Genomic DNA, 15,809 nt, shown 5'->3' on the forward strand with positions numbered 1-15,809 from the left:
GATAATTTTTTTTATATTTTAGGTGTTTAATAGGTACTAGGTACTGGTGTTGATTGGGGTGTCTAAATGAATTATTCAGACAAATTTAAGGAATCATCGATGACTTAAGCTTAAAAATAAATATTTCTTATTTTTTTTATCGATTACTAACTTTGATTTTACGTATAATTTCAGGTTTTAGAATATTAAATTAAATTTTAATTACATGAGTGGTCATAATCAATGCCTTCAATGTAATAGCGATAAAAAATTAACACTTACAAATTATTTATTAATAATTTGAATTTTTATATCAAGGATAATTTTACTTGAAACTGAAAAATAAACTGTTCAAAATGGAATAAAAAAATTCACAAATTAATTAAGCATATGTTGTGAAACTACCTATTTTGTGAAATTATATTTCTACAAAACTCTTGGAAAGTAGTTAATATCTTGATATATTGTGCAAAGAAGATTTCTTATATTACAAGGTATCAAATAACAGAAAATTATTTTGTCAAAAGTGAAATACATAACATTCCATTTGATTACTTAGAAATTACCATTTAAAATTATTAGGAATTATTAAAGAAAAGGTGTAAAATATTAGGCCATTTAACAAAATTGTGAAACAACTAGCAATTTACTCAGGATTTTAGTTGTTTCATAATTGTAGAGTAATTATAACACTGGAAGGTACTCTTTAATAGTGCACATAATTATTTTGTTTGTTTAAAAATATTTTTATTTGTATACAAATTTAATTTTTATTTCAATTATGTAGAAACTTTAACAATGATCATAAATAATTCTAATCATTATTTTCTCAATAAGAATTAAAAAAATTATTGAATTTGCTCCAGATTTCTTCGTTAATAAAAATAGAAATTATGGTAAGCATTATTTTTTCTATTATTAAACTAAAATAACTATGGAATGAAAATAATAAGTAAAGACTACATGTAGTATTAAAATAATAAGTATTAAAAAAGTGTTAAACTATATAATAGTAACAGGGAACCATAGCTTGGGGGGACGTCTAATCCTTTTGCCGCCGCAAGGCTGGCTAATCGTACGCAACAGGCTCGAATACGCTTGGTTCTGGAAGGCACATGAGTCCGAACGGAGACTCTTTCTGCCTTTGTCGAACTGCCTTGACGCCTTGGCAGGCTTTGACCTGCTTTCCTTCGCTTATCGGAGAGCGGATTCTTTATTACTGACTTTCGGTTTCCTCTTCTTCGTGTTCTATTAATCAGAAGCATCCAACAGCGCCTCGCTGATTTAGAATTCGAACACAAAATTTATGCATTAATTAATATTTATAATACCAGAAAAATTCCCGAGTACCTTGACATCTATTCATTTAAAAATATATAAATTATTATTTTCTTATGTGAAAATTAAAACTCTAAACTAATAACGTACTATTTGTAATTAATTAATTTATTTCAATGACTATATTTATATAACAATTTTAAATATTGCATTTTTGTATATTTTGTATTATTATTAAATTATTTTATCTTTACTCTACTTCAAATCATTTTTCTATCATAATTTTACACAAATTTAGGAATATACAAAATATTTTGAACTTGCTAAATTAGTAGAACATATACAAAATATACCAACATGTTAATCTTATGATATTAAATATTTTATGTAAAAAGTTTGAATTTATAAATTATTAACAAGAAAACTATATTTATTTTATTAAAATAACATAAAATAAAGAACAAACATGTAAATATTATAAAATTAAAACAATGAAAACTTTTTATGTCCGTGCAACGCGCGATTACATATATTAATTAATGATAAAATGAACATTTTATAGTCGAATTATAACTAAATATAACAAATTTGCTATTCTTTTTTAAATTGACAAAAAAGAAAAGTGAATCATAAAAATTGAAACATGAAGGGTAATAAAATTGAAGCATAACTTTTTATTTAGATATCTTAAAGTAAATTTTGTACATTTTAAATACTCATTGCGATACATTTTGCTAACTCGACACATTATGACCTTATTTATCTCATTGCAATTTAGTTGTTTGCACGTCCAAATATTAAAATGTATATTAAGATCCAAATGTTCAAATCTAAATGTACATCTGAACATTAAAACATAGTCTATGAATTTTGAACACTAAATAATTCAATATCTAAATATGCATAATTACATATGAAATAACTATATTTTATATAAAATTTAAATTAACTATAATACAAATAAAACTTATATATCAATATAAAATAAATATTACAATAAAATAACATAAAATCTTTAAAGAATTAAGTTGATACGAATAAATAAAATTGGATAAATCATGTTAGTTTCAAATATATATACAACCCAAAAGAAAAAGGATTTATATATAAAAAAGGTATCAAACCCTTGTCAAAAAATAAAATCCTTCACCTCGAATACTGATTCTTGCGTTAATAATCTTGGTAGCAAAAGGAGAGTTGATTTTGTGGGTTTGACAAAATCTTCATCGGCGGCACCAACCCATTAGCAGCCCTATCTGAATTCGAGAGAAAGAAATTTGGTGATTGTTGATTTTTGTTGGAGTGAGTTATGGGATCGGATGAAGGAATGAGTTGTTCAACTTCCATTCCTATTGATTCCTCCAACCTTGGTTTTAAGGTTCGCTTCTTTCAAACAGAATATCAGTTGCGTTTTTTGTTTTTGTTGGATATTTACCTGCCTCATGACTCGTCGTTGCAGTTGTTAAAGAAGCATGGCTGGAAAGAAGGAACTGGACTTGGCATTGCTCAACAGGTACCATTTTCCTTGCCTTCCTCTTTAAAAACTTTGACCTATTCTCATCTTTAAGCAAGGCTTTTGCAATTCCATTGTTTCTTCAGATTCCCTCTCTGCCTTACCTTTTTGTCAACTCAAACACCTCTTCAGATGCTTTTTTTTTTTGTGCATTTAAAATGGGATTGGTTTGATTTCCTTTGTTCATACCTTCTCTTAGGGTCTTTTCGTATCCCACCTTCTATATAAGATAGCTAATCCCACCATTTTAGTGTAAAAGTGGACCACACACCAAGTGGTAGCCATATTTACCTAATCCAAGTCGACATTTGCTTCTGATGTGCGATCAAAGCATTCCACCACTCTTTAGGTTGATCGGTATGCTTTCCAAACTCAACCCCATTGAAAGGTTGTTCTTCCATATACCTGTTTGGAAATTCAAATAGGGTTGAGTTCGTTGCACCAGACTTGTTTTGTGAATGTTACATCTCCAGTGTTGGTTTGCGAGCTATTGCATAGGAGCGGGACTTTTATCCAGAGGGTAGCGACTGTGAGTTTTCCTTGTTATATAAAAAAAGGGAATATGTAACAACTCCAATTTTACAAAAGAAACATTTAAATATTATAAACACTAAAACTCGCAGTTACAACGGAAAATGGAACTAACAAGAAAACTATTGTAGAAGATAACTAGAAGGGAGATAAGAAGCATAGACTCAAAGAAAGGGGATGAGAGAACTAGATATTTTTCTCAACAATTCGTATAATCCTTAAATAACATAGCACTACCTTTTTTGATGGAACCATTTTATGCCCACTTCTCTCTGAATCCCAAATTAACCTGGACGAATTGGTCGTTCGCGGCCTAATAGCTCTTGTCAGCTCAATAACAACTTGTATGACATGAGTATCTACATTGGGCTAGACTTGGTTCATAACAATACCCCATCCCAATTAAGAATTGTCCTCAAGGTTCAAGTCATGAAATCTATCCCAACTTTCTCAATTATTTGAAGAGTAGCGATTTCCACTTGCTGCAATGGTCTTACGTGTAAAGTTGGACACAACTTCTCCATCCACAATAAAAGCCAAAGAAAATGATCTGATGCAAAGTGCAACTCTATGCTGTCTGCCAAGAGTGGTAAGGAAATTGGCATTACTCCTATTTTCTCTGTAATAACTTGTCCAACTTTAACCAGAATCGTATAAAGTGGTAGATGTCTCTGCAACATATTCCACTACCAAGAATGAAATTAAGATATAATCCCACCACAATAGTTATCGAAAACCAATTTTCTAGAAATAGGTTTTCTTTTCCAGTTTCCAAAGGTATTGTTGCAATTGGAGGTTGCTGAGATAGTGTGAGATCAGATACAACTTCGAGAAGCCAACCAGCTGTGCCATCTCCACCTGCAACAATAATTTTGATTCTCTCTTCAATTTCGGCGTCAAATTGATCACTATTACCCTTGAGCCTTTCTATATTCAAATACAGTCTATGTAAAACACTATCAGATGTTCCGTCTCCTAAATAAAAAACTTTATATTTGTTAAGAAGATGACAAAATGTGCAAAGAAGTTCTCCTCCAAGTTGACCTCCACCTTTAGAGTTGATGAGCACTAGCACTGAGCATGTATGTACATCAGGTAAACATAAACTGTTGAAGCACTCGGTGCAAGTATATAAGAATATAAAAGTCTTTATGGATGTTATTGTGCTCAAACCTCAGAGTATCTACCGCTAACTCCAATATTTTAGAGTTATTCCCATTGTACACTAGCTTTCTATCCTGCGGTTTGTGTCGGTGTGCTAAATGAACAATCATTCCAACCATCAATTGTGCCAATCTAGCATTCCAGCCAATGGTAGAACCAGATGTGGGAATATCACCTACAAGTGAATATATATTAGTGAAGAAAAGAGATGTGTTATCCACTGTTTCATCGACGTGCTTCAATACAAATTCCTTATATATAACCCTCCAACTAAAACTGGGATCTCCAATTAACGATCTTGCGACCTTGTAGCCACAACCAATGACACAAGAGGTCCGACATTGTTGTCGAATGCTGAAGAAATGTTTGATAGTTTCCTCATCCATTGCAAACAGTCCCAAGTCATCAAAAATCTCGCAATAGTTTCCTATACTTCGCAGAGGTGGTTGCTCCCACGAGCTTAGCATCATCAACGACTTCACACATGAAGAAAGTGTTAATGGAATGATCATTGTGCGGACCGAAAGCGGAAAACAATAAATTAATGGGGTACTCTTGTGGTGGAGGTGTTTCATAGGATATTATACGAACATTTTGTCCCCCTTCTAGACTTGATTGGTCATCACATAAAGGAGTTTGTTTGGAATTCCAAGAGCTTCATCTTTAGTAGGTTACTAGATAAATTTGGATCCGACACCATTTGATCATACAAACTAGGTACTGAAGAAATCGGCCTACTGTACATATTATCAAAAGTATCATTTATTACTTCCAACAGAGGTATTGTCCAAGGAATCTACTTCATTACACTTCTCGGGCATTTATTGCACAGGTGGTCTACGAAATTTCTAGTGAAACCGAGATGTTGCCTGTTCAGAAAGATGACATACCTGGGTCTCTGGTAACACCATAGTTTCATCTCTAAAGCAGTTAGTTTCCCCATCTGACATCTCCTTGCACAATGTGTGTGCTAGGTTTGGTTTGTTGCTGTTTGAGTGTTCAATCAAGTATTGAGGCGAGTATGAGTTAGTAATATAATTCTCCTCTGCCTCATGTTGCTTGGGAATGGGTGCTAACTCGCTATATGTGTCTCTAGTACGACTGTACGGGAGCGAGAACGAATCAACACTTTATCCACAAAATGATCCCAACCAGCGAGTTTTTGTGTTGCGAAATAACCATCGTTACCATTCTGAAGAACCACCATCAAAATAAAATAAAGCCAAGGACAATTTATGCTCCAATAAAATGTTGTAGGATCCAAAATACTTCTCTTCCTGAAGAACCACCACAACCGGATTATCACAACTAAATCACTGTATGAAAATTGAATCCGATATGCGACGAGGAGTTGAATGGGGCAGAACATGGATGACCGGAGGAAATCAAACCGTTAGCGGAATGCACAAATAGACATTTTTCTCAACAATTTGCATAATCCCTGAATCACATGTCACTAGCCTTTTGATGGAACCAAACCGTTTGATGATCACTACTCAACCCGGATCCTAAATTAATATGGCCCTATTGCTCGTTCTCGGCCCAATAGCTCTTGTAAGCCCAATAACAATTTGTATGACATTAAAATCTATATTGGGCTGGACTTGGTTTCATAACAAAATACATCTTTATTTCCTTCCTCTTTTTCTTGTACTTGATAGTGGGTCTATGTTGATGCATAGTGTGGTAAGTAGATGCATTAGCAGTTCATCATTCGCATGCACCGACCATCTTCCTTCCCCATATATCTTCCCCTAAGAAGAGAAACTTGACAAGCATTGCCTTCTGAAAATGGCTAGTTTAGAAACAAGCCTATATTATGGCCTGGTCATTCGTTCTCTCTGTAAAACATGGTGTAGGTAATATATCTGTATTTTGAATCTTCAGTTGCATAATGTTGCAATGTGAATGTTTTTGATCTGTTTGTGACCTCAACAGGGAAGATTGGAACCTGTGCCAGCTTATATCAAGAAAAATAAGAGAGGATTGGGAGCAGAGAAGCCAAAGAAGGCAGCAGTGCACCCAAAATGTCCCGAACATTTCTCTGATAGGAAGATCTTAAAAGATGGGAACAAAGAGAGTGTAAGTTTCCATTCCTCTGAATGCATATTTTAGCATTTGTTTTAAATTGATGTTATTAAAGATCTTTGCTTTTTGTTTTTGGAAGCTTTAGTAGACGTATGACACATATTTAAAAGTTCTAAGCACAAATACCTATACCTATGTTCCTCTCAATGGGGATAAATACCATTGGCAAGTGTGATAAAAGGCACATGATGTTTGTTAGTGCAACAATTTTGTACTTCTTTAAAGGAGCTGTGTTTTTGTGGGAGGGAAGGTGATGTGGAAAGGGTTTTATTAGCCTACAATAGGGCTTGGGAACTATTAAATGTCATTCGGCTGAAATAGAGATGATTTGATGTCTGTCTTTGCGATAAAGTTGATTGTTGTAGAAAAAATTTAATACCCCACTTAGATTTCTTGGTATTGGCTCTTCGTGGTGTGGTTATGTAAAACACCAAATAAGAAGTTCGTCTAACAGAAGCATGGAGAAGCTACTATTTTGGACTCATTAACATGAGATGCTATAATGAACCCGTACAATTTCACAGAGCTTATCTTCTTATTGTTGAGAAAACAGATTCTGTGGCCCTTGTATTTCTTCTTTTTGATTGCCGAAAATTCCCTATTGCCAGTATTGCACTGTTTGGAACTCATATCATTGGAAGACTTCTTTGACCAGTTTAAAATATAATTTTAACAGAATCAACTTATACTGTTGATATGAATATTGATTTTTTTTCTCCATTGATATCACCGTCTCCTTTGCCCTTGTCCATGTGATCAAGTAAGAAATAAATGTTGTGGAAACTTAGGGGTCAGTTTGTGTGTGAACAACCTTATGTTGTGATTTCAATGCGGAGATTTATTATCCTTTGATTATCTAGTACTTATTATTTGTTTTAAACGTTGCATGAAAATAGGTTGTGTGATGTATAATCTAACGCATGCTTTATTTTAAACTATGTGAGGTTTTTGGATAATTCATTTAATTTTGACCTTTGACAAAGCTATCTGCATAGCTAGTAGTTGAACCTACTTAAGATGGGGCAGACTTTGACGAGTGCCCTCTCTTTCACCGGAGTGATGGGCACATACTTCTCAATATTGATTTGTGTAGAATTAGAATATAACCAAGTGATCAAAGACGCTGACGGGATAGTTAAAGGAAAGGGCTTTGGCAAAAAGCTCAAGATTGATATTTTACATGTTTTCTCAAGAAATAGCTAACTCTTGGATTATTTCCCACATTAGTTGGGGTATGAAATAATACCAAGATTCCGATATCAATACACTAGTATAACTTTTACCTGAATAAAAAAATGTAACCAAACAAAGAACAGAATAATATCGCATTTCGTAACGGGTATATATTTAATTACATACAATGCATGTTACTTATTCCCTTGTCCTTTTCAAAGTGTGATGCGCTAAGTGACAAGGGTTTGATTCGTATAGTGTGTGAAGCGAAGTGCTCGCTTCATTGAAGTTTATGGCAAAATAAACCTTGCACAGAAAAGTATAAACAACTAAATTGTAAAGGACTCAACAAAATAAATATATAGAGATAAATGTTTCAATTTTAAAACTACAAAGTTGAAAGCAAAAAATCCGATTGAAGACGAGTAAAATCAAACCAGAACACAAATGAATCAACATCATATTGTTTATCATCTTCTTTTGCCTCCTCAACTTCATCAATGAGGGATCTAGTTGTAGCTACTTCTTGCCCCTTATGGCTTGAAGTACTCCCCGCTTAAACCAGGGGCCGTCTGGTTACTGGTTAGAGTTACGTAGGAATAAGTTAGGTGCGTATAGTTATGCACGAAAAAGATACGCACGTAGGAATAAGTTATGCAAGTATTAATTATGCAAATATTAGTTATGCATGTAATAAATATGTACGTATTAGTTATGTAGGAATAAAAATACATGGATTATTTCTTATTGAAAGTTTGTTTCGTTATAAATTTATTATATAAATGACTCATCAAGTAATTGTAATCTAGTTTTGTATATAAAATTATAGGAATTGATATTTGATTAAGTATATTATTTTTTTCTAATCTTGAATCACTTTAAATACACAAATTAAAAAAAAAATTAAAAGTGAATTAAAGATTCCAGTACCTTATAAAGCTGGAGAAATTAATGATAATGTAAAGAATTAAGTATTGTCAAAGAGAATGGAGAAAACAACTGGAGCGGAGCAGTGATTGCTGCTTCCTAAAATGCCACTTTGTGAATTATTGTAATAATACTTTTTATTATTTAAAGATATAAATAATTATTTTAAATTATAATTATAATCAAATATTACATCCATAATCAACCACCGATAACTATTACTAATTTATATATTACAGGTCCCTACGTAATTTGTCCCTAAACAAAGCTATCCTTATGGAAAAAAAGAAGGGAAAGATGAAATTTGTTATTTTAATCTATGTATAACTAATACTCACATAACTTATCCATCTTCTACCCTGCATAAAATTATACATAGATTTCCTCATAAATTATGAAGTATTAATCATATGGAATCACTAAAACACAACCGAACATTGTATAATTAATACATGAATAACTATTATACAACATTTGAAACCTACCAACCAAACATTGTATAAAATTAATATATGAATAACTTCTGTTCTATTTACAAACCAAACATGGTATAAAACTAAAAGTTATTTCATATATTAAATTGAGTCTCAAAGGCATATCTTGAACTATGCCTAGGAGAATTACTGAAGCCCTAAAAAGTTGGAAAGAGGGGCAAGAGTGCTAGCTAAAGACAGAACTAGAGGGAGAATTATCCCTGCTTCAATCTGGTGGGCAACCTGAAAAGAGAGAATAGGTGTTTTGAGTGCATACAGAATAGTATACATAAAATCAAACTCAACTGCATTTGTTGTTAAGTTTTTGGTGCAATAATTATTCTCAAATGAAATTATCTCTATAGTTGAAGTTTTAGACTCGATTTAGATTTAGAACAGTGGAGTTTTCGAGTTCATCTGTATATAAGATTAGTACTACCCATGTACTATTGTGATATAATACAAAGTTACCAAGTTTCAAAAAAAAAACTCATTATAGGGATAGGTTCGTATTGTTAGAGTTCCTTGTGTAAATATGATTTTAAGTTCTACCTATATAGTGTTCTACAGAAATAGGAACAATTACCATTTTTTTTAGAAAAGCATAAACCCTAAGATGTTCGTCTCTCATCTTTGCTTACTTAAGCTCTAAAATGCTCTCAGACGCGTTCCTTGAGAACTATCTTTCCTACTTCCTAGGAAGGATTCATCCCTTTCGGTGATCTTAGCTGGAAAAACCTTATTTTGTCTCTGAGCCACCATATTCTATGGTACCTCCAAACCCCTTCTCTTTTTTCTTTCTTTTCTTGACAGCCTGAGACATTTCAACGCTCGATTTAAATCCTTTGACATTAGCGGACAGTGGGTAGGGATACATGGTACGAATGGGTAGAGGAAGCCGAAACATGATGAGAAGATCAAATGAGCACAAAGGTCATGAAATGGATCTGCAACATACTCAAAGAAGCTTCTAAAGGTGAGAAAATGACGATAAGGAGATGGGAGAACAAGGAGATACTATCAGATATTTTTTTGCACTAGGAAAGTTAATGGACATGGTAGATACATGAACATTCTATCACTTCATGGGCTAGAAGATCAGTTATCATTATCCCAGAACCAGCCTTAAGTGCAGCGTGGAATGAGATAGCATTTAGATAGGAAGGTTCATGCAATGCTCCAACCACAAATTGTTGTTAGAACAACCCAAACTTATTAAGAAAGATCTCTCTAATGCTAACGTCGTAGGAGAGAGTAAATGGCATTCTGACATCTTTCGTGTTTCATTAGTTTCATCCAGCAAAGTAGACATTAATGTTACAGTCTAAGTTGCTCGGACTCGGGTGCGGGTATCCGAGACGGATTCGAATCCGAGAGTCGGATTCGGCGAAATCCAAATTTTAAGATTCGTAGGTGCGAATTCAGTATGGATACGGGTGCGGGTATACGGCTAAAAACGTAAATTATTCATCACCAAGATATTACTATAATATTATATTTTCTATAAATATATATATTTTGTAATAAGGTGAGCAAATAAATTTAGAGGAGTTGTACCTCACATTTTTTAACTCAAAATCAAACCAATTAAAAAGCACCACAAATGAGTAGCTAATTGGATGATTTATAGTGGTTGAGACTTGAGAGTACACTATTTTTATATGTGGCTCTTCCACACTCCAAATAATTACAAGTCAATATTTAAAAAAAATTAATGTTTAAAATTACTTTTTCCAACTTCCAAGAAAAAAAGTTGTCTCCCTAGAAAAAAAGCTGGCCCTGGCAGACCAATTACTTTTGAAACTTTCAATAAAAATACTTCTTTCTTCTCAACTCTTCTTCTTCTCTTTCAAACTGTTTCTTCTCAACTCTTCTTCTCTTTCGCCAGCGATGTCGCCGGCAACTTGCCGGCGTTGTCGCCATAAAAATAATTTTCTCTTCTCTCTTCTCTGTACTTTTTTCAAGCTTTGTACTTTTTACGTCGTCGGAAATTGATTTTTTCTTCCCCAATCTTTTCTCGGCTGCGGTCAAAGTAGGGGTGTGCAAAAACCGAACCGACCAATAAACCGAATCGATAAAATGTTATTGGGTTATTGGGTTATTGGGTTTTTAATGGGTTCAGAAAAAATAATTTTTGGGTTATTGGGTCGGTTTCGGTTTATCCTATTGGGTTATTGGGTAAACCGATAACCCAATAAGACGATATTTATTTATTACTTACCCTTCCTCAATATTAAATATGCATAATTTAATACATAAACAGATTCAATATTAGCTTTTCAGGCTATGTGATTTTTTGGTTAGGAAATTGGTGAGAACTTTGTTGATTATCTGGTGGATCAAACAACTGTTAAAGATTGTCTCATTGAAATATTTTATTTTAGTTTTAATTCTAGTTCGTAATTGTAGGCGATAGCTTTTGCAAGTTTGTGAATATTAGTAATTTGATCAGCATTCAAAGTTTTCTATTATGTTTTGGCGGTAAGTTGGTAACATGTAATTATAATATACGTACTATTATATATTATTTGATCGACATTTTTTTATTGGGTTAACCGAAACCGAACCGATAACATCAAAAACCGATAAACCGATAAACCAATAAAAAGTTTTTTATTGGTTTGTTATTGGGTTAGCATATTTTAAAATCGAAAACCGATAAACCGAACCGATTATATGTAAAACTGAACCGAATCGACCGATACACACCCCTAGGTCAAAGTGTCTGGATTAGATTGACCGAATCCGACACGCACCCCGCACCCGCACCAGAGTCGTGTCGAGACGGGTTCGCCTGCAAAAATGAAGAGTCCGCGGAACTTAGGTTACAGTGCCTCCTAAAACCAAAGACACTGGCCTTTTTAAGGGATGCATTGTTGCATCCTTCCATGAGGGAGAAACAGAGAATCCGACAATCTCACAGATCAAAAGGTGATACGCAATTACATGGAATACAACTTTTGGGGTCAACATCTACGAAACGGATAATAGTATGCTCCTTTTCAAATTTCCGAAAAGGAATATGGCAGAGCAGATTATGCATAGGGAATGGAGATGGAAGAAGACCAAAGTTAGGCTACTTTGTGGAACTCAATAATCGGATGCTCCCCTTTCGAAAAAAAATTTAGCAACACTTGGATTGAAGCCGTGGGTGTGCCGTTACATCTATGGTCTCAAGGAACGTTCAAAGAAATTGGAAATATTTGCGATGGTTACGTCTCAATTGAAGAAGAGACAAATCTAAAGAATCATCTCAAGTGGGTGCGAATCCAGATTGCAGGAGATGGTGGGGACTGCCTGAATGAGATATCAATACAAAGAGACGAAATCAAAATCACAATACCAATATGGGTGGAGAAAGGGTTCGATTTCAAAGATTGTCACTAGAGATGGACGATGACACCGTTTTTTTTTTGAAACTGGAATCAGTGATGGATGACACAGTTGGAACATCAAATTGACTGAGCAAAGATTGTAGTGAAGGGGGTTCCCTTGAAAGTTTACTGAACATCAAATTAATATATTGAGATGCAAATGAAGTCCAATTGATGTGTGGGTACTCCCTTCTTTGATAGCACCAAAGGCTCATTTCATTTCTTCTTTAATAATCAAGAAAAGGAATCATTATTTTATCATACGAAAGATATCATGAGTTTTGTAGTCGAACAACTACAATTCATGAGAGATATTTAAATAATATGGTGCCTCACACAATTAACGCGAGGATTTATACAAGAATAAAACATTTTTCTAAAGCTTAAGATTTTGTCTTTTAGGGGATGTCATCATTTTGGGTCAACCATGGAACGAACCATGCAAGCTTATCCTGCTGGTGTATGGACTCTGATTTATTATAAGTTCGAAATGCATAGAGTAGTATGAAAACTTGTAAGACAATTTAGAGCACTGATCTTCCCAACTAAGAAAATTAGAGTGTTGCACTGATCTTCCCAACTATACTAAACAACTTTCTGCAGCTCATATGTATCAACATCTTATCCAGTCGAATAGCCAATCTATTCGACTTATTTGGGTATGTAGTACTTGAAATTGAGCCTAAAGTTACCAAAATCCCACATTTTCATTTGAGATTGGTCCTTGAATTCCAACTTCAATTTGTTGAACATTAGTATTATTGAGTCCATTAGAATCATGGCAAACATAAACCCATATAATTGGTGTTAGCCCATCACCATTAATCATCATCTTCCCAAAAAAAGTCCCCTTTCAAGACCCATTTCTAGAGCTCTTCGAACGACTAGTTCAAATTTCAATTTTATTCCATAGCTATGTTCGACAACTTCATTGGAACACAATTATATAAAAATGTAGTGGTAGAATTTCCTCTTTTTCAATCCGTAAAATTCAATACTTCGTTGAAATTGTTATAATTGCAATTTTTTGAAAATCTAGAATTTCACATTTATTTGATTTTAATACTTTTTGTTAGAGTGGGTAAAAGTCCCACATTGGTTGGGGAATGGACTGGTGATCTCTTTATATGGGGTATAAGTCCCACATTGGTTGGGGAATGGACTGGTGGTCTCTTTATATCGATTTGGGCAATAATCCCCTCATGAGCTAAGCTTTTGGGGTGTCCAACATTGGTTGGGAATGGACTGGTGGTCTCTTTATATGGACTTGGGCGATACTTCCCTCATGAGCTAGCTTTTGAGGTGTGAGTTAGGCCTAAGACCTAATTTCACAATTTTTTTTAATCAAGTAGCATTTTGCATTCAAGCCAGTACTACATGAGTACTGGAAAACCATATTTACAAGAGTGAGATTAGATACAGAGTATGCCAAAAGTTGATCAAACCTAAATGGTATGTAGCACATCTAGGATTGATTAACAATTTAGTACACCAAACGCAAAATAACAAAACAATTTAGCTTAATCTTTTGTTGCATTTATCCTCAAAACATCTCTCATTTATTTCTATCCAAATTATCCACCATATACATGAGGGGATGACCTCCATTTCTCTCTGCTCCTAGCTCCAGCTTCCTCCCAGCTAAAAATAGTGTCAGCAATCTTGCGTGGTACTGCCCATGCGATGCTCCTAAGATTGATGAAAATCTTCCATAACTGATCGATGATACTACAATGTAGGAACTAGTGATTTAGGGCTCATTTGTTTTTATTTAGATTAGAACGTCCGAGTCTGAATGCACAACTGAACAACTGAATGATTAAGATGTTGTCTCCCAATCTGAGCACTGAATGAGATGGTTTGTTTATAACATCTGAATGTGCATGATTTTTAAACATCATAAATATATAATTTAAATGAAAAAAAACTAAATGTTTAAAATATAAATAGTAAAATAATAATCGATTAACAAAAACAAACTAATTACAATTGCTATACAGCAAGCTCTCAAGATACAAAACTACAGAAGGATGAAAGGAAACTTGTTGAAATTAAAGACTCTTCTTTCTCTTTATTTTCTCACAGAAATCTAGGTGCTTTATTTCCTATTGTATGGCTTAAGTTATGGGCATCTTGTTGGTGTTTTGAAATTCTAATTTTGCAATTGAAGAATAGCATTTAAAATACGGAATAAAGATGAAGAATTAGATTCGAGAATATACCCAAACGAAATTCGATAATTTATTGGTTCAAGAAAAAATAATTAGGCTCATTGATTGATAGTTGAAAGATATGTGGAAGAAAAAGGTTACTTTGAGAAAAGAAAAAAAATAAGGCGTGAGTTTAGAGAGAAATAAAAACATGTACTTTAAAGTTTGAATAGTGTTAAAACTCTTTCAAAGATCTGGTTCGGTCAGATGTGTTCAGACCCATTAGAAGTTATTTTTTAAGAAAATACAAATGCACTTAATAGGCTTAGGGCTGAATCAATCAGAGTCGAACCCCCACTAAGTGCAAACAAATGAGGCCTTACTGTCTCGGCTTCCTTTTCACGTAAGAAGCATCTTGGGCATAGGCGTGCTATAGCTTGTATTCAACTTACAAATATCAATTATATCTTACCTTAGTTGAAGAGGTTGAACATTGGGTTGAAGGGTTCTTGAAACTCTCATGACTTGAGCTAATTTTTGGAAAGGGGAAAAAAGTTCCCATCAGAAGTATGTATATATAGAAAAGTTACCAGTTTAAAAATAGAATTGTTTGTATGTATAGAACTAGTCAGGGGGCTGAAGCCACAATATTGCTATACCAATACGGTCAAGAACTAAAGCTTCTTTACTTTCGACTCAAAGATTGGATTGGCAAAACTTCTTCCTCTAGCAATGGCCTGCACGAGTACTCCTTTGTTTTAGGTGTGACGAGTGTTTATGTGGATGTCCTGTTTGTGTATTAGTTTTTGAGTATTAGACATCTGATGATGGTACACTTTGTGATTCACAGAAAACAAAGGGAATGTCTAAAAAGATGAAGAAAGTATTGGAGTTTGAGAAGCGGATGCAGGAGAAAGAATTTGAGCGAGCATTCTTCAGGGAATTCTGGCCAGATAATGTTTAGTTAGATTAGATGGGTGTTCTGTTCATTTCAACGCATATTTTTGTAAATAAATATTTTCAAGTCTACAACATGTAACTGTATTTTTACGTCAATTCCATTCGCTTAGACAATTATTATCGAGTATGTGTATTTTTATCTCAAAATCAAATCTGCACTAGTAACAGCAGCCAAATTAATTTTACATATTTTGGTCAA

The 15,809-nt window shown here is 33.7% G+C and overlaps 1 protein-coding gene across 2 annotated transcripts; it reads left to right on the forward strand.

Annotated features, from left to right (window-relative positions):
- The first annotated feature begins 2,494 nt into the window (after positions 1-2,494).
- On the forward strand, positions 2,495-15,724 carry LOC101256563 (uncharacterized). 2 transcript variants are annotated; one of them, XM_004234642.5, is made up of 4 exons: positions 2,495-2,635; positions 2,717-2,770; positions 6,404-6,547; positions 15,501-15,724. In XM_004234642.5, exons 1-4 carry the CDS (start codon positions 2,567-2,569, stop codon positions 15,612-15,614), a joined length of 381 nt encoding a protein of 126 aa, XP_004234690.1. In that variant the 5' UTR covers positions 2,495-2,566; the 3' UTR covers positions 15,615-15,724. The 2 variants fall into 2 exon arrangements, with proteins under 2 accessions (XP_004234690.1, XP_069150969.1); XM_069294868.1 differs by having other exon boundaries at positions 2,717-2,762; positions 6,396-6,547.
- Positions 15,725-15,809: the final 85 nt, after the last annotated feature.

This window comes from Solanum lycopersicum, chromosome 3, assembly GCF_036512215.1.
Source record: "Solanum lycopersicum chromosome 3, SLM_r2.1".
NCBI lineage: Eukaryota > Viridiplantae > Streptophyta > Magnoliopsida > Solanales > Solanaceae > Solanum > Solanum lycopersicum.

Coding starts and splice junctions, on each gene's coding strand:
- LOC101256563 (XM_004234642.5), top strand. CDS start 2,567: ATGGGATCGGATGAAGGAATGAGTTGTTCAACTTCCATTCCTATTGAT. Junction 2,771..6,403: donor GACTTGGCATTGCTCAACAG/GTACCATTTTCC, acceptor TGACCTCAACAG/GGAAGATTGGAACCTGTGCC. Junction 6,548..15,500: donor AAGATGGGAACAAAGAGAGT/GTAAGTTTCCAT, acceptor TGTGATTCACAG/AAAACAAAGGGAATGTCTAA.